Raw genomic sequence first — 19,683 nt, 5'->3', positions numbered from 1 at the left:
AACGTCGATTCTCCTGTTTCTTGGATGCTGCCTGACCTGCTGCGCTTTTCCAGCAACACATTTTCAGCTCTGATCTCCAGCATCTGCAGTCCTCACTTTCTCCTGGCATTGGGATGTCAGCTCCAGCTCTCACATACAATCACACTGGTACACACAGCCAAAAACAAGCTTATTCACACACACACACATAAAATCTCTGTAGACAAGACCAAACTATACAGGAGTAGAATTAGGTCATTTGGCCCATTCAGTCCACTCCACCATTCAATCATGGCTGAAACATTTCTCAGCCCTATTTTCCTGCCTTCTCCCTGTCACCTTTGATCCCCTACCAATCAAGAATCTATCTATCTTGGTCTGAAATAACACTGGCTCTTACACTGTGTTGATCATTTTGAATCATGTAATATTATTATCTTTATTTCATGCTTTAATGAATGTTAATGGATTGTGATGGAGTCCTGCAGGTTGAGTTTATCTCATCTTGGCAGAATGGAACATTGAAGGAGAAATGAGTCCCTGACTGAAGAGCCATATTGTGAGTTTAAGAACAGGGAGGCAAAGAGGAAACTGTCACAGATTTGCTGAGGTCTTGATTGTTTTAAATGATATCGGAGCTGAAGGAGGAATGTCAAGTTGACTTGCGCACTGAGAATGATAAAGGTGTTAAAGGTAACTCCTTAGACATTTGGAGATGGGCATTAAATGCTGACGTTGCCAGCGATGCCTTCACCCCGTGAATGAATAACAGAAATCAGAATCATTGGCGACCTTTAAGCGGCATTTGGATAGGTACATGGATGGGTGCTTAATCTAGGATAGAAGTTCGGCACAACATCGTGGGCCGAAGGTCCTGTTCTGTGCTGTATTGTTCTATGTTCTAGAAAAACTGCCTGTGTCTCTTCAATCACAGCCATGAAATTGGAGGCAAGAGATTACAGCTTCACAAAGAACCGTGAAATGAAAAACAAAGCAATGAAATAACCCAGGAGCAGTTATGGCACAAGGTCATAACAAGAAAATAGGAATAAAGAAAAACTTTGAAAACAATTGGTCATTGCAACACGTACAGCAGTTTTCTCAGATGTCCTAAAGGTGTGCTTAGAAATCTGTTCACAGTTTGAATATTACTCATGTTCTACAGGGATGGTATGGTGGCTCAGTGGTCAGCACTGCTGCCTCACAGCACCAGAGACCGGGGTTCGATTTCATCCTTGAGCAACTGTCTGTGTGGAGTTTGCACATTCTCCCCGTGTCTATGTGGGTGTCCTGTGGGTGCTCCAGCTTCCTCCCACAATCACAATGATGTACAGGTTCGGTGGACTGGCCAGTCTAAATTGTCTCATAGTCTGCAGCCTAGGTGGGTTAGCCAGAGTTGCAGTGACAGGATGGTTCTGGGGTGGGATGTAGACTTTAGATTAGATTCCCTACAGTATGGAAACAGGCCATTTAGACCAACAAGTCCACACCTGACCCTCCAAAACGTAATCCACCCAGACCCATTCCCCGACTCTGTATTTATCTTTGAGTAATGCACCTAACACTATGGGCAATTTAGCATGGCCAATTCACCTGACCTAGTAATCTTTGAACTGTGGGAGGAAAGCAGAGCACCCAGAGGAAACCCACGCAGACACGGGGGGATAATGCAAACTCCACGCAGACAGTTGCCCGAGGTTGGAATCGAACCTGGGTCCCTGGCGCTGTGAGGCAGCAGTACTGACCACTGTACCACTGTTCCGCCCCAAAATGTGGGCACATAGGGTCACATCAGAACATGAGGGCCATGAGGAGGAGGGCCTGGGTTGGCACAGAGATTATGATGCATTATGGGTAGAAGTATGAGCAGGCATAAATGGGGCATGGAGAGTGCAATGGGATGGGCCGAATGGCCTGCTATCACACTGTAGGGATTTTGTGAAGATTGACCAACTATGACAGTCTCTAGATCATGAGGCATTTAAGAAACCATTGGCATTGTGAGTTTGCACTGTTGCTTAGTACGTTAATAAATGTGTACCACATTTAATGGAAATGTCTATAGTGTTGTTGTGTTCCATTGAGCCCGAATCTTCAGACCCACTAGCAAGATTGCGCAAGTTAGGGGACACGAGTTGGGGAATGGGGTGTGGGCACATAGGGTCACATCAGAACATGAGGGCCATGAGGGGAAGGGCCTGGGTTGGCATGGAGATTATGTTGCATTGTGGGTAGAAGTGTGAGCAGGCATAGACGGGGCATGGAGAGTGCGAGGGGATGGGTGGGTGACCAGAAGGTTATGTTCTTTCTTGTGTGAATCTGTTTTTTAAAAATTTCTTCTGCAGAATGTTAAGCACCAAGATAGGCCTCCCAGGCAGCCTGCCTCCTCAATTTTCCAGACATTTCACTGCACCAGAATAAAAATCCGAACTGTCAGGACAATTCTCCCTCAGTCAAGTTGGTGGAGCAGGGAAATGATGCAAAATTCTATTGCTGAATTATACATTCTTTCTTATGTTAGTTCTTTCAAAGTACCTCATTTTTAACACAAGTGGTTAAATGCACAAAGCAGCGCAAGTGTTACTTTTAAAACGGTTCGCATCCAGACCAATTAATTAAACAGAGTAAAAACATGGCTGGGCAGGTGATGTGTTGGAGCTGCAGATCCTGTCTGAAAACTGGGGATCCATTTTCCCCTGAAATCCCATGCCCAGGGTAAAGTGCGATGAACCATTCAGGGCAGCATCGCACAGGGATTCTGGGATGTTCCTGCAATGGGAAGTGCTTATGGCTACACCAAGTGGGAGAATCGGGTTAGTATTGAACTCCGAGGGGTAACATATGCAGTTATGGTAGGTGGATAAGGAGGCAGACTGGAGAGAACCTCCAGAAATCCTGTCAGGCCTCCCGGACACAATGGTCAGTGAAACTTGACGGGATTGATGCATAGTCAAATGTGGCGAGATTGAGTCCAATGCTTTGCATCAAAACTTTTTATTTGCCCCTGTTGCAAGAGTGATTGTGGGTGCAATTGCACATGGACAGATGGTCAGCTTTAATGGCAGTGCCCAATCTCAGTGTTGGTAGCACCCATAGAATCTCTACAATATGGAAAGGGCCATTCAACCCATCGAGACCCTGTAACCCCACACTTAGCACGACCAATCCACACAACCTGCACATTATTAGACTGCAGGAGGAAACCAGAGCACCCAGAGGAAACCCATGCAGATATGGGGAGAATGTGCAAACTCCACACAGACAGTCACCTGAGACTGGAATCAAACCCGGGGCCCTGGTGCTGGGAGGCAGCAGTGCTAACCACTGAGTTACATCTTCAAGACGAAGATCTAGATTCCATGAGGTGCCTTACAAGAAAGGAAAGTTGTCAGGGAATGGAGAGGTTCAGGGAGGGAATCATTGAGCTTAGAGCTTAAGTTGCTGATGGGACACATGCCAGTCATTGTGCTACAGAAAGAGGGAGGGTAAAAAGCTGGAGGAGTGGTGACCTCAAAATATTTTCGGTTGTACCCAGCCAGTCCATTACAATGTGTGATACCTTTACTTTTTTACAACTGTTGAAGGGCCCACACTGTACACTTTTGTGACATTGTCTAGTTGTACAAATCACCAACAACACTGACCAAAGGTCACAAGATAGGGAGGGGGAGGCCATGTAAGGTTATGCATGTGAGGGTGAGTGTATCCAATTTGACATGTCGGGTATCAATGTAAGTCAGTGAACACACAAGCAATGGAAGGCAAATGGACAAACTGGCTAGTTATACGGGGCAGCAGAAATATGAATAAATCAGACATTGTGGAAGGTGGCCGGAGGGGATTAGAATAGTCAGAATTGGAAGCAGGAATATAGATTGTTTCGTTTTATTCATTTGTGGGATTTAGGTGTTGCTATAGCCCAACCCTATAGCCCATCCCTATAGCGCATCCATATAGCCTATCCCTATAGCCCATCCCTATAGCCTATCCCTATAGCCTATCCCTATAGCCCATCCCTATCGACCATCCTTATTGCCCATCCCTAAAGCCCATCTCTATAGTTTCAGTGGCAGGAGGGTGAGGGCCAAATCAGAAACAGATGATAATATGGAGGTTGTATTGCCTCAGTGGTTAGCACTGCTGCCTCAGAACACCAGGGACCTGGGCTCAATTTAGTCCTTGGACAACCGTCTGTGTGGAGTTTGCACGTTCTCCCTGTGAGTGCGTGGGTTTCCTCCGGGTGCTCCAGTTTCTGCTCACAGTCCAGTGGTGTGTAGGTTAGGTGAATTGGTCATGCTAAATTGTCTGTAATGTCTGGGGATGCAGAGGCTAGGTGGTTTCGCCATGGTAAGAAAAGGGGTTATGGGGATAGGATAGGGGCTTGGGTGGGATGCTCCTCAAAGGATTGGTGCAGACTTCATGAGTCAAATGGCCTCTTTCTGCATTGCAGGGATTCTGTGATTGTATGTCAGTAACCTTTGTGATGGAGTTGGGGGGGGTGGGATGGAAGGCCAGCTTAGAGTCAGTTTGGGAACTGTCTGGTTCCACACGAGGAAGAGGGTGGGAGTCAGGGGCTAAGGTGCAGAGTTTATGACACGTTTTCAATCTTCACAGTACTTAGTTGAAGGAAATTCGTCAACACTGGATGTGGCTCTGGGAATTAAAGATTAATTTCCAGGAAACAAGTGCAAAAAATCCCAGGGGAAGAATCATTAAGACACAAAGGAAAGCTCAAAATCATTGGGAATTCGAAAAGGGGCCACGTATGAGCTTTGTCTCCTCAGGGGGAACATACAGCTCAGACAATTAAATTATTTTGAGCACTTTGATCAACGAGCTTGTATCGTGTTCCTTTATTCTTCAGCAGGTCACCAAATCAATTCATAATGGACAGAGGGGTTTCATGTACCAAGGCGGCTGGACCCCACAATCGACAGATTTGATCATGATAGTTTAAGATTTAGTTGCTCATGAACTCACCGCTTTGGGCTGTAGGCAAGATCTAGAATGGCCCCATCACAGGCCAGCTCTTGAACGTTGCTCCTCTCATCCGGTGCGGTGTTGGAGAATATGTCATGTAACACACACGCTTGCAGATCCCACACACAAATTCTCCTGTCCCAGCCTCCTGAGATCTGACAGAACAAGAAGCAACTACATAGTCTCCCGTTCATTCAAATGCGTATATCATTAATTTTTTTGACAGCTCTGCGTGCATGATAACATGGTGCAGCATGGTGGCTCAGTGGTTAGCACTGCTGCCTCACAGCACCAGGGACCCGGGTTCAATTCTGACCTTGGGTGACTGTGTGGGGTTTGCACATTTCCTCCATGTCTGCATTGGTTTGATTAGATTCCCTACAGTGTGGAAACAGGCCCTTCAATCTATCAAGTCCACACCGACCCTTCGAAGAGTAACCCACCCAGACCTATTTCCCTCTGACTAAAGTACCCAACAGTATGGGCAATTTAGCATGGCCAATTCACCTGACCGGCACATTTTTGCGACTGAGGGAGGAAACTGGAGCATCCTGAGGAAACCCACGCAGACACGGGGAGAATGTGCAAATTTCACACAGACAGTCAAGCAAGGCTGGAATCGAACCTGGGTACCTGGTGCTGTGAGGCAGCAGTGCTAACCACTAAGCCCCCGTGCCGCCCATTAATCCCACAATCCAAAGATGTGCAGGTTACATGAATTGGCCCTGCTCAGTTGTCCATAATATTCAGGGCTGTGTAAGGTAGGTGCATTAGTCAGGGGTAAATATAGGGCAGGAGGAATGGGTCTGGGAGGGTTACTCTTCAGAGGGTCAGTGTGGATTTGTTGGGCCTAATGGCCTGTTTCCACACTGTAGGGATTCTATGAACTCAAAGGGATAAACCTAGCAGGAACAACATTTGGGGTTCTTTGCATCTACATAGCTCAAAGAGAACATTGGGTTAACTAGTCACCTCGAGAACCAGGCAGTCGTACAGTTTTGTATTTGTAAAGATACTGTGACACCAGAGGAAAGACTAAAAATCCATTGACGAAGCTTCACCAAACACTGCTGGGGTCTGAACAGTGTGGGTTAACCCTATGCTTTATGGCTTATTTTAAAGCGAAATGAATTTACACACATTTAAATTGGTCACCTACTGTCACTTCCTTTATTCATTCACGTGATGAGGGCGTTACTGGCTGGGCCAGCATTTATTGCCCATTCCTAATCGCCCAGAGGGCAGTTAAGAGTCAACCACATTGCTGTGGGTCTGGAGTCACATGTAGGCCAGACCAGGTAAGGAAGGCAGTTCCCTTTCCAAAAGCACATTAGTGATGGATCGTTTTCCTGACAATTGGCAGCAGATTCATGGTTATCATTAGACTCCTAATTCCAGATATTTTAAATTCAGTTAACATTCCACCAGCTGTGGTGGCAGGATTTGAATCCAGGTTCCCAAAACATGACCTGGGTCTCCAGATTAAAGGTCCAATGATAATATCAGTTGGCCATCACCTCCACATTTGAGGGTTATACATTATCAAAGGCATACACGCTCTGGTTGCTATCAGAGACAAGAGGGGAGCCCATGGCTGGATTATGTGCTAAGGGTGGGCTCTATCAGTGTAAATACCCAGGCCAAGTTGCCTCCAATTCTAGCCCATGTTAACTTTTCAGGTGATGGCCTTCAATTAGTTCGAGGGAGGACTGACATCTTCTGCAGGAGGACATCTTCTCTCATGGCACTGACAGCCAATCAGAGGCATGTTGCTCTAGAGCACCCTGAGCGACCTTGTGGCCAATGCCAGCATTGCAGGAGGCCTGAGAATGAGGAGTCATGGATTACCCCCAGTGCAGGTAATTTGGAGATGGATTGCTCTCGAGTTGGCTAACATGCCGTGGTGGAGAGAGGAGTTGTGGGTGGGTTGGGGAGAGGACAGTGTGGGTGTTCATGGAGGTGACCTCCGATTAACACAGCAGCTCAAGAAGGAAGCAGCACCGCCTCCACAATTCACTTCACTAAGCAGTAGCCCACGGGGTTAAACAGAGCAGGCCACATTTTACAAAATGCCCTTTCTGCCCTCTATTAGATTGCAGTGATTGTGCGCATGGGCATTGGATGCCTACTCAAAGACCTCAATTGAACTAGGGACAGTGAAGTTAAAAATCACACAACACTAGGTTTCATAGAACCCCTACAATGTGGAAACAGGCCCTTCAACCCAACAAGTCCACACCAACCATCTGAAGAGTATCCCACCCAGACCCATTCCCCTACCCTACATTTACCCCTGACTAATGCGCCTAAACTACACATCCCTGAACACTATGGCCAATTTAGCATGGCCAATTCACCTAACGTGCACGTCTCTGGACTGTGGGAGGAAAGCAGAGCACCTGGAAAAACCCACGTAGACACGGGGAGAACGTGCAAACGCCACACATACAGTCACCCAAGGCTGGAATCGAACCTGTGTCCCTGGTGCTGTGAGACAGCAATGCTCACCACCGAGCCATTGTGCCACCCCAATTTGTTTGGTTTATTTGGAAGTGCAAACGTTCGGAGCGCTGCTCTTTCATCCGTTAGCTGTGGAGCAGGATCACAGGACGGGAATTTTTGGTAAAATACAAAAATATCATACAACTGATGCGATGTATTGAACAAACCTATATTGCTGTTAAGTCTTTACTCACTTAGAATGGGGATGCAGCTTTTGATTCATTAATATGTAAATCCCAGAACTTCTTTCTAGTCACATTTCCGAGATAACCTAAGCTTTTATTAAAAAAAGGTGACATCTTACCTCAGACAATGCATTGAAGGCGTGAGGTTAGAGACTCCGCGAATTCTTCCAAGATGTCAGCAGCGAGCCCAATGCGACAATTGATGAACTGGAACAGTCACCGCAGAGATCCGCAGTGGAGCGACCAAAGGAGTCGAAGTGGACCCATCTGGAGGGCCACTGCCTTGGGTTTGACGTGTTCTCAAACTAGAGTGGTGCTGGAAAAGCACAGCAGATCAGGCAGCATCTGAAGAGCAGGAAAATTGATGTTTCAGGCAAAAGCCCTTTCTGATGAAGGGCTTTTGCCCGAAACGTCGATTTTCCTGTTCGTGGATGCTGCCTGACCTGCTGTGCTTTTCCAGCACCACACTCTAATCTAGACTCTGGTTTCCAGCATCTGCAGTCCTTGTTTTTACCATGTGTTCTCAAACTGTCAGGAAATGTGTGAGTGCCAGATCCATCAGGTGCACCCAACAAGGTAGAGCAAAACATCACCCGATCACAACACAACACCATCCACGCTCTCAAGACCAATTGCAACATTGTCAGCAAACCGGCAGATAAAGGAGGAGCCATCATTATTCAGAATAGAATGGCCTACTGTAAGGAAGTAAACCAACAACTGAACAACCAGGAACACTCCAGGTAACTACTGACCGATCCGATCAATGAACACACCCATGAAATAAACACATTGATCAGGACATCTGATCCAGTCCTTCAGAGTTCCCTACACATGCTCATCCTTTGTACCTCTTGCGTAGACTTCTACTGCCTTCCGAAGATACACAAAGCCAACACATGGTGGCACGGTGGTTAGCACTGCTGCCTCACAGCACCAGAGACCCGGGTTCAATTCCCGCCTCAGGCGACTGACTGTGTGGAGTTTGCACGTTCTCCCCGTGTCTGCGTGGGTTTCCTCCGGGTGCTCTGGTTTCCTCCCACAGTCCAAAGATGTGCAGGTCAGGTGAATTGGCCGTGCTAAATTGCCGTGCTAAATGTAGGGGTATGGATGGGTTGCGCTTTGGTGGGTCGGTGTGGACTTGTTGGGCCGAAGGGCCTCTTTCCACGCTGTAAGTAATCTAATCCCATCGTATCAGGTAATGGGACCTTGTGTGAAAACCTCTCTGGCTGTGTCAAAGGCATCTAGAAACCCATTGTACAGGGGACCCCCAGCTTCTGTCACAACACAACAGATTTCTTACAGAAACTCATTGCAGCCCCCACAATGATGGCATCACTACAAAAGCTTCAGTACTCGATACCAACAACTGCCAATCTTCGAGCACCAACTCTACAATTCATCTGCTTCATCCTCGACCATGTTTTCACCTTTGACAACCAGTTCTTCATCCAGATACGCGGAACAGCCAAAAGGAACCACGTTTATGCCCCAATATACCAACATTTTCTTGCACAAGTTTAAACAAGACTTCTCTGCTGCACAGACCTCCAACCAACACTATACACCAGATACATGATGACATTTTCTTCCTCAGGACCCATGGTGATGAGTCACCAAAACAAATACACAGTGATATCAATGAGTTTCATCCCACCATCAGACTTACCATGGACTACTCTCTAGTATCTGTCTCATTCTTGGACACACACATTTCCATCAAGGATGGGCACCTCAGTCCCTCACTCTACCACAAACCCACAGATAACCTCACAATGCTACTTCTCTAGCTTCCACCCAAAACATATTAAAGCAGTCATCTCTGACTGACAAGTCCTATGCACATACAGGATCTGTTCAGATGAGGAGAAACACAACAGGCACCTGAAGGCGGTGAAAGATGCCCTCATAAGGGCAGGGTATGATGTTCAACTCATCAATCCCCATTTCCGACGTGCCACAGTGATAAACCGTAATGACGTCCTCAGGAGACAGACACGGGAAATGACTGATAGGGTACCCTTTGTTGTCCAGTACTTCCCAGGAGCAGAAAAACTACACCATGTTCTTCACAGCCTGCAACAAATTTTTGATGTGGATAAACACCTCATCAAGACTTTCCCTATGTCTCCACTTCTTGTCTTTAAACAACAGTCAAACCTCAAACAGACCATTGTTCGCAGCAAACTGCCCAGCCTTCAGGACAATATTGACCACAACACCGTACAACCCTGTCATGGCAACAACTGCAAGACATGTCAGAATGTCAACATGGATAGCACCATTACACATGGGGACACCTCCCATCATGGGCACAGCAGGTACTCATGTGACTCGACCAACATTGTCTATCTCATACGCAGCAGGCAACGATGCCTCAAGGCATGGTACATTGGCAAAACCAAGCAGACAAGACACTACAACAACGGATAAATGGACACCACACAACAATCACCAGACAGGGAGGTTCCCTCCCAGTCAGGGAACACTTCAGCGGTCAAAGACATTCGACCTCGGATCTTTGGGTAACCGTCCTCCAAGGCAGACTTCGGGATCCGCAACAGCACAGAGTGACTGAGCAGAGACTTATAGCCAAGTTCAGTACCCATGCGGATGACTTCAACCAGGACCTTGGGTTCATGTCAGACTACAGGTGGCCCCACTACTCTGTACACGCACACATACACACTCTCTCACATACATTTACATACATACACACGGTTACACATGATCACATTCACACATTCACAGACCATCTCTCGCACTCACACTCTCTCAGACACACATGCACACACTCATGCAAATACCGGCATAAACTCCGTCACACTTGCACACACACTCTATCAAGCATGCACACGTGCACACATACACACACTCTCTCCCTCCCTCCTAACACACACACACACACACACAGACATATAAGTCTAGGGGGTGAATTTGCATTTGCAGCTTTGTATCTACAGATACTTTCTATTTTGTTCAAAAAGCACACAATCTGTAGGCAGTCAGTCCATGTGACATTTTGTAAATTCTTACTTTGGAAATAGGACTAGTCCAACTTAAGTTAGGTGAGGTGAACTGGCTATGCTAAATTGTCCCATAGTATTCAGGGATGTGTAGCTTAGGTGCATTATTTAGGGATAAACGTAAGATAATAGGGGAGGGGAATGGGTCTGGGTGGGTTACTCTTCAGAGGGTCATTGTGGACTTGTTGGGCCAAAGGGCCTGTTTCCACACTAAAAGTAAAAAAAACGTTTGGGTACCAGATAGACTCTAACCTCACACCTTCAACGCATTGTCTGAGATGTGATGTCACTTTTTTTTAAATTAAAACTTCAAGTTATCTCAGGAATGTGACTTGAAAGATGTTCTTGAATTTACATATTAATGAATCAAAACCTGCAACCCATTCCAAATGATTAAAGACTTAATAGCAATATAGGTTTGTTCAATACATTGCATCAGTTGTATGACACCTTGATCTTTTATTATATAAACCTGATGAAGGAGCAGCGCTCTGAAAGCTAGTGCTTCCAAATAAACCTGTTGGACTATAACCTGGTGTGTGATTTTTAACTTTGTCCACCCCAGTCCAACACCGGCATCTCCACATTATGGACCGATGGCTACTGTTACTAAGTCCCATTGCTTGTAAATTCTTGATGGAAAGGGGGCAGAATGGCCAGTGATGGGAACACTGATGATGCACAGTGTCCTAGTCTGTGGGTCCATTTATCCGATTTCACCTCCCACCTCTATGAATAGTCTGTAATATTCATCTCGGGAATTCTAATTTTTGGTGTCCTGTAGAATCAGAGAATCCTTGTAGTGTGGAAACAGGCCATTTGGCCCAACAAGTCTACACTGACCCTCCGAAGAGTAACCCACCCATCCTACTCTACATTTAGCCCTACCTAATGCACATAACCTCCACATCCTTGAGCACTAAGGGCAATTTAGCATGGCCAATTCACCTAACCTGCACATCTTTGCTCCCAGTAAACATTCACAACTTTGGAATGTCTCTTCTCACTGAGACCTCCATGATGCTAGTTTCTGAAATAACTTGACTACCAGGACCTCTGGCAAACTGTTTGGCTCATTAAACCATTCAGGCGTTAGAAGAGTGCTATCAGATCAGTGGGTTTTGCTCAGTCAAAGCTACACAAATCGGTGATTAACTGAGAGAACTACAATGGAATCCATCACGAGACTCAGACTTGGCAAGATATTTTAGAGCAGGGGAGATTGTGGGGGGGGGTCATAACATTTTGCTTATTTTACAAAAACAAGTTGTGCTAATGAATGATGAATGATGAGACTGCTCACAACTGCTCTGTGCTGTAATTTGCTATGTAATAAAACAGCTCAGACATTTGCAACTCGACTGTCTTAGCAAGCATCCCTTGTCCCCCTCGATAAAATGAATGGAGAGTATGCACACTTGTTAAACTTTTTCTCAACTAAAATTAACTTATCTGGTCAACTATCTGGGCACAGTTTTGTGGCTGAATTTTCCACTGCTTGTGTGCTGGTCTATTCATGTGTTCCAAGTGACCTTTGACCCCTCCCAGGCCAGGTTGGCCTGAAAATCCCACTGACCCAAGTACTTGATTCCAAATCAGGCACAATCCAAAATCCAGCATGATTTCAATCCAGAGGCTACCTACTTTGAGAACGGACCTGTTTTCCTATGCACTGTTAGTCGTTCTCAAATGCATTACTTTGATACACTAACGGTCATCGTGGGAAAGCTAATTTTAGCTAGCTGGGGTATAAAGAGTTATAGGCACGTGGATTCAGATTGCTTTGATGCATTTCCATCTGGACTCGCAGACCCTCTTTTGATATCATCTTTTTCCTTCTTTTGATATTATCTTTGGAACAGACTGAATTGGTGAAACTGTAAGGTGTGAACTCACCAGGTAATCGGTACTGTAGCCTTGATCTCTCCCAACTACAGCAACTCCTCCCACAGGCTGAATATGGTGAGACAACACCTTCTTACAGACAAAGCCTACAGGAGAAAAAAGATTGCAGTAAGCGAGTGATCAATAAAAGGCTGTGGAAGATCAAACTCAGATCAAATCCATTTATTGCACAAAACGTATCTCTGTGGAAGATCAGGAAATCACACCGCATTCCCTGTTGTGATTCCAAATCTGTCGGAATCTCCAGAGAACAGGAGTGCACATGATTGTGGAGCATACCATAGTCAAATTGCCGACTGGAAGTCTGGCTAAGTCCCTCAACCGTTTCTCACTGGGACTCCAGTTTGAGGTCCGAAAACTGTCCCAGTGGTGAGTGGCGTGTGGAGGAGAGGTCTATGAGTGCATGGGGAAGCAGAGGGTTGGAGGAGGGTTCATCATTGCTGCCTTTGAGTCCATAAACTCACAATTTTAACGTGTTACCCAAGGAGGGAATTGAGTTAAACTGAATTATGTTTATTGTCACATGTGCTCACGTGAGTACATTGAAATGTTGCCACTTACAGAGCAACATGTTAGTTACGAAGCAGAAAAATAAAGAAAGCAAAGTTAAAAATCTAAACTTTAAAAGTTAAATTGCATGCGGTGTGGGCAGCTAAAGGAAACCTGCAAATAGCACCAAAGAATTGGAGATGAAATCAAATTGAATGATACAATTAATAATCAGGAAAATTCTTGCAAAATACATTAGTAATTGGAAAATTCATTTCGTTGACAAATGCTGGTGAATGCTGGTGGCAGCACTGTGGACACCACATTTTACTTGCGAAGAAAATGTCGAATTGGGGTACAGGAGCAAAAGGATACGCAAATTATTGAAAATACTACTAATGATTCACATGGCTATTAAAAAAAAAGTTCATTTCGAGAAGTATGTCATTGCAAAGTGGGAAAGGAATGTTAATCTTGAAAAGTATCTTAGTTAGGTCATATTTGGAATATTGTCAACACTTGTGGTTTCCATATTAGAAAAATATGGATGCACGAATTAAGTTTTAAAAAAAAAGAGATTTATAAAGGAAGTTATCATCACCGAGAAATTGTTTCTATCAGGAAAGGTGGAATGGGGAAGGCTCTTTTTTGCCAGTGAAGAGAAAACTGAGGGGTGATCTTTTGGAGATTCTGTGAGGATATTTAAGGAAGATGGAGGGAAGGCGTTTCTATGTGTGGAAGACTAAATCTAAAGACACATTAATATAAGATAGTCGTCAACAAATCCGTTAATGTTGAGGGGAAAATTACACCACGATGACTCTGACCTGAGTACATTCTCAATCATTTCCTTTACCTGAAACCCGATTATTGACTGAAGCATTCTCTTCTTCAGCTGCAGAACATCTTCTGTTAATGGATTGCTCCAGTAAGACTTCAAATCTCTGGAAAGAAAGGTCAAATTTCTGCTTTATTTGCATTAGTTCACAATACGTGGACATCGTTGGCTGGGCTAGCATTTATTACCCATCCTAGTTACCAATAAGGTAAGCTGCCTTCTTGAACCGCTGCAGTCCATTTGCTGTAGGTACATGCCATGAGGGAGGGAATTCTTGGATTTTCAGCCATGCTTAAAGAACATTCCTGAAAGCATCTGTGTGTGTCTATGTTGCTGACCCTGATTCTCAAAGGTTTTATTCTCATTCCTCTGAAATTGCATAGCTTCCTGACAAATAAAAAGAATATTCTCCCATGCATAGCCAAATTTTAATTCCAATGCACTGATTGTTCCCTTCCTTCCAATAGTAGTAAACCAAAAGCAAAGCTACCACTGCAACGAAGCTTACATCATTAGACCTGGCTTACGAAATCGAGGTGTGATGTGGCAAGGGCTGTCATGTTCCCCGAACACTAGGCCGTGAATCAAAATGAAACCAAATGCCCAAAAATCTTAACTGGTTCATGTTTTTTTTTATGTTAGGAAATCAAACAGCACAATTGTGCACTGTGGCTCAGTGATTAGGACTGCAGTCTCACAGCGCCAGGGACCTGGGCTTGATTCCAGCCTTGGGCGACCGTCTTTGTGGAGTTTGCATGTTCTCCCCTTGTCTGCGTGGGTTTCCTCCCACAGTCCAAATGAAGGGGGGTGATAAACCGCCCCGTGTTTACCGTGGAGCAAGGCCCACATCGGGAGAACCAGCAGTATCCATTTTAAGCCAGCGGTATCCATTTTAAAGCAAACAGTATTCATTTTAAGACAGCAGCTGCCAGCCCGACCACGTGATCGGGAGAAGGGGGCCCAAAGACAGATCCGAATACACGCCGGACCAGACACTAGTCAGGACTCCAGACAATGGTCATGACTCACAGATCGAAACCCACCTTATAATCTCGTCAAGGTTCCAACTGACACACACCCATAACCTGATCTTGCAAAACAGTCCTACACAAAAGGCAAACACCAAACAAACAAGATGAATCTAACAGACACTTTGGAAGTAACAGAGGGGGGTGCTAGCCTCCAGCCCTCACGGAGAAACAAGCAGATAGCACCCGGACCCATTTACGTAAAGATAAACAGCACACCTTTTGTGTATGCTGCCGACTCTCCGAGGACGGCAGGAAGTTTGACATTCACACATACTCCAGCCATGATTGCCACCATTCACACTCATTCATACCCAATCCCCTACATCCTGACTCATGAAGTATATAACTTGTAACATCGCGCGGGGAACGAGAGAGCGATCGGACCTCGGTTGGTCTCCGCCGGCGTTAAACACTTTAATAAAATTACCGATTGTCGAACCGCACTCTGGGCTCGGACTGAGATCATTTCATCCGCGCTAACACAAAGATGTGCAAGTTAGGGTGGATTGGCCGTGCTAAATTGCCCGTAGTGTTGAGGGATGTGTAGGTTAGGTGCATTAGTCAGGGGTAAATGTAGAGTAATAGGGTAGGGGAATGGGTCTGGGTGGGATACTCTTCGGAGGGTCAGTGTGGAATTGTTGGGCCAACTGACCTGTTTCCACACTGTAGGGATTCTATGAACTCTTAGAAAGGCTGCAGTAGTGGGTACAGTGGATTCTTTCTTGATTATATGTTTTTTGGAGATAAGTCTCTTGATTAAACTTAAAATATAAGCCATAGCTATTAATTTAACCTGGGGCAGTGTTGGTAGGGGAATAAGACGGTGTTATTTTTCTGGGTCTGTAGATTGTGAAGGAGCAAAAATGGCCTTTGCAGTGATATGTACTTCTTGTCAGCTGTGGGAGTTTAAAGAGAGCTTAAAGGTTGCTGCGGATTATATCTGTTAGAAGTGCTATTGGATGCGAATCTTGTCAGATTGAGTGGATCGGTTGGAGAGACAGATAGAAGCGATGAGGAATTTGCAACAGCAACAGTATGTGATGGATGGCAGTTATAGGAAGGGGGGAAAGTCTCAGATACAGTCACATAGATGGGTTAACTCCAGGAAGGGTAAGAGATGATATTACCAACTGCTTGCTTCCTGCAGTAGCTTATCTCCATGTGCTACCTCACCCTTGTCTTATCTTGCTCTTGGCTTCTCTTCGAAGGCATCATCTCGAGGATTCCGGAAAGGGAATCGTCAAAGCCCCAAAGGTAAATATTTCCATTGTCAGCAGCCAGCACCAGCAAGTCCAACTCTTCCACAAACACGGTCCTGCAATTACAAAATCAGAAACTGCTGGAAAATCCGACAGGTCCTGCAATTCATATACTCTCAGTGAGGCGCCAGGCCTCATTCACAAAGATATGGAAGCCGTGAGACAGCCACTCACACGTACAATCATCATATGGCGGTGTTTTGATGCTGACCTCATTGTGTCCCCCTTGTGATCTCAGTCACGAAACAAGGGAGAAGAGCAGACAAAGGAAACACATAGTGAGGACAGTGCAGGAGAGAGAGAGAGAGAGAGAGAGAGAGAGAGAGAGAGAACCTGCAGTTACTGCCTTTGCTGTTTGAATTCGTGTATCGCTGGACATCGGAGTGCATCTGGGAAAATTAACAAACAGTGAAATTCACAACTAATCTTGGAGGAACAGTTGGGCGAAGTTCACAGCACAGAATCAGATAAGTTAATTGTTGTTTTAAGTCTGTCCAAGAGAAAGGCTGCAGTAGTGGGTACAGTGGATTTTTTCTTGATTATATGTTTTTTGGAGATAAGTCTCTTGATTAAACTTAAAATATAAGCCATAGCTATTACTTTAACCTGGGGCAGTGTTGGTAGGGGAATAAGACGGTGTTATTTTTCTGGGTCTGTACATTGTGAAAGAGCAAAAATGGCCTTTGCAGTGATATGTACTTCTTGTCAGATGTGGGAGTTTAAAGAGAGTTTAAGGGTTACTGCAGATTATATCTGCCAGAAGTGCTATTGGATGCGAATCTTGTCAGATCGAGTGGATCGGTTGGAGAGACAGATAGAAGCGATGAGGAATTTGCAACAGCAACAGTATGTGATGGATGGCAGTTATAGGAAGGGGGGAAAGTCTCAGATACAGTCACATAGATGGGTTAACTCCAGGAAGGGTAAGAGAGGTAGGCAGCTAGTGCAGGAGTCTTTGTGGATACACCGATTTCAAACAGGTATGCTGTTTTGGAAAATGTAGGGGGTGATGGATTCTTAGGGGAACGTAGCACGAACAGCCAAGTTTCTGGTATTGAGACTGGCTGTAATGCAACGTCGGCTTCCAAGAGATCAAGTGTGTTAGGGGATTCTGTAGTCCGAGGACGTTTCTGTGGCCAGCAGAGAAAAAGCAGAATGATGTGTTGTTTCCCTGGTGCCAGGATCAAGGATGTCTCAGAGAGAGTGCAGAATGTTCTCACGGGGGAGAGAGGCCAGCAGGAGGTCATTGTCCACATTGGAACCAACGACATTGGAAGGGAAAAGGTTGAGATTCTGCAGGGAGACTATAGAGAGTTAGGCAGAAATTTAAAAAGGAGGTCCTCAAGGGTAGTAATATCTGGATTACTCCCAGTGCTACACGCTAGTGAGGGCAGGAATAGGAGGATAGAGCAGATGAATGCATGGCTGAGGAGCTGGTGTATGGGAGAAGGATTCACATTTTTGGATCATTGGAATCTTTTTGGGGGTAGAAGTGACCTGTACAAGAAGGACGGATTGCACCTAAATTGGAAGGGGACTAATATCCTGGCAGGGAGATTTGCTAGAACTGCTTGGGAGAATTTAAACTAGTAAGGTGGGGGGGGGGGGGGGGGGGGGGGGGGGGGGTGGTGGGACCCAGGGAGATAGTGAGGAAAGAGATCGATCTGAGACTGGTACAGCTGAGAACAGAAGTGAGTCAAACAGTCAGGGCAGGTAGGGACAAGGTAGGACTAATAAACTGCATTTATTTCAATGCAAGGGGCCTAACAGGGAAGGCAGATGAACTCAGGGTATGGTTAGCAACATGGGACTGGGATATCATAGCAATTACAGAAACATGGCTCAGGGATGGGCAGGACTGGCAGCTTAATGTTCCAGGATACAAATGCGACAGGAAGGATAGAAAGGGAGGCAAGAGAGGAGGGGGGGTGGCTTTTTTGATAAGGGATAGCATTACAGCTGTGCTGAGGGAGGATATTCCCAGAAATACATCCAGGGAAGTTATTTGGATGGAACTGAGAAATAAGAAAGGGATGATCATGTTATTGGGATTGTATTATAGACCCCCCCCCCCCCCCCCAATAGTTAGAGGGAAATTGAGAAACAAACTTGTAAGGAGATCTCAGCTATCTGTAAGAATAATAGGGTAGTTATGGTAGGGGATTTTAACTTTCCAAATATCAACTGGGACTGCCATAGTGTTAAAGGTTTAGATGGAGAGGAATTTCTTAAGTGTGCACAAGAAAATTTTCAGATTCAGTATGTGGACGTACCTTCTATAGAAGGCGCAAAACTTGACCTACTCTTGGGAAATAAGGCAGGGCAGGTGACTGAGGTGTCAGTGGGGGAGCACTTTGGAGCCAGCGACCATAATTCTATTTGTTTCAAAATAGTGATGGAAAAGGATAGACCAGATCTAAAAGTTGAAGCTCTAAACTGGAGAAAGGCCAATTTTGACGGTATTAGGCAAGAACTTTTGAAAGCTGATTGGAGGGAGATGTTCGCAGGTAAAGGGACGGCTGGAAAATGGGAAGCCTTCAGAAATGAGATAACGAGAATCCAGAGAAAGTATATTCCTGTTAGGGTGAAAGGGAAGGCTGGTAGGTATCGGAAATGCTGGATGAATAAAGAAATTGAGGGTTTGGTTAAGAAAAAGAAGCAAGTATATATCAGGTATAGACAGAATAGATCGAGTGAATCTTTAGAAGAGTATAAAGGAAGTAGGAGTATACTTAAGAGGGAAATCAGGAGGGCAAAACGGGGACATGAGGTAGCTTTGGCAAATAGAATTAAGGAGAATCCAAAGGGTTTTTACAAATGTATTAAGGACAAAAGGGTTACTAGGGAGAGGCCCCTCAAAGATCAGCAAGATGGACTTTGTGAGGAGCCACAGAAAAAGGGGGAGATACTAAATGAATATTTTGCATCAGTATTTACTGTGGAAAAGGATATGGAAGATATAGACTGTAGGGAAATAGATGGTGACATCTTGCAAAATGTCCAGATTACAGAGGAGGAAGTGCTGGGTGTCTTGAAACAGTTAAAGGTGGATAAATCCCCAGAACCTGATTAGGTGTACCCCAGAACTCTGTGGGAAGCTAGAGAGGTGATTGCTAGGCCTCTTGCTGAGATATTTGTATCATCGATAGTCATAGATGAGGTGCCAGAAGACTGGAGGTTGGCACTGTTTAAGAAGGGCTGTAAAGACAAGCCAGGGAACTATAGATCGGTGAGCCTGACCTCAGTGGTGGGCAAGTTGTTGGAGGGAATCCTGAGGGACAGGACATACATGTATTTGGAAAGACAAGGACTGATTAGGAATAGGGACTCGGGATAGACAACATGGCTTTGTGCGTGGGAAATCATGTCTTACAAACTTGATTGAGTTTTTTGAAGAAGTAACAAAGAAGATTGATGAAGGCAGAGCAGTAGATGTGACCTATATGGACTTCAGTAAGGCGTTCGACAAGGTTCCCCACAGGAGATTGG

The 19,683-nt window shown here is 45.2% G+C and overlaps 1 protein-coding gene across 3 annotated transcripts in view; it reads right to left on the bottom strand.

The window, feature by feature from the left end:
• The window catches only part of LOC140492232 (uncharacterized), a 53,658-nt gene that overhangs the window by 7,557 nt on the left and 26,418 nt on the right, over positions 1-19,683 (bottom strand). For all 3 annotated transcript variants that reach the window (XM_072591139.1, XM_072591141.1, XM_072591140.1), the window contains exons 10-13: positions 16,109-16,250; positions 13,923-14,010; positions 12,569-12,663; positions 4,960-5,114 (exon numbers count right to left, since the gene is read on the bottom strand). In XM_072591139.1, coding sequence (XP_072447240.1) covers positions 4,960-5,114; positions 12,569-12,663; positions 13,923-14,010; positions 16,109-16,250 — 480 coding nt within the window. The remainder of the gene's footprint in view (positions 1-4,959; positions 5,115-12,568; positions 12,664-13,922; positions 14,011-16,108; positions 16,251-19,683) is intronic.

This window comes from Chiloscyllium punctatum, chromosome 20 (genome assembly GCF_047496795.1).
Source record: "Chiloscyllium punctatum isolate Juve2018m chromosome 20, sChiPun1.3, whole genome shotgun sequence".
Classification (NCBI taxonomy): Eukaryota; Metazoa; Chordata; class Chondrichthyes; order Orectolobiformes; family Hemiscylliidae; genus Chiloscyllium; species Chiloscyllium punctatum.
Note: the sequence above shows the minus strand (reverse complement) of the source record. Positions and strands in the feature narration are given on the sequence as shown.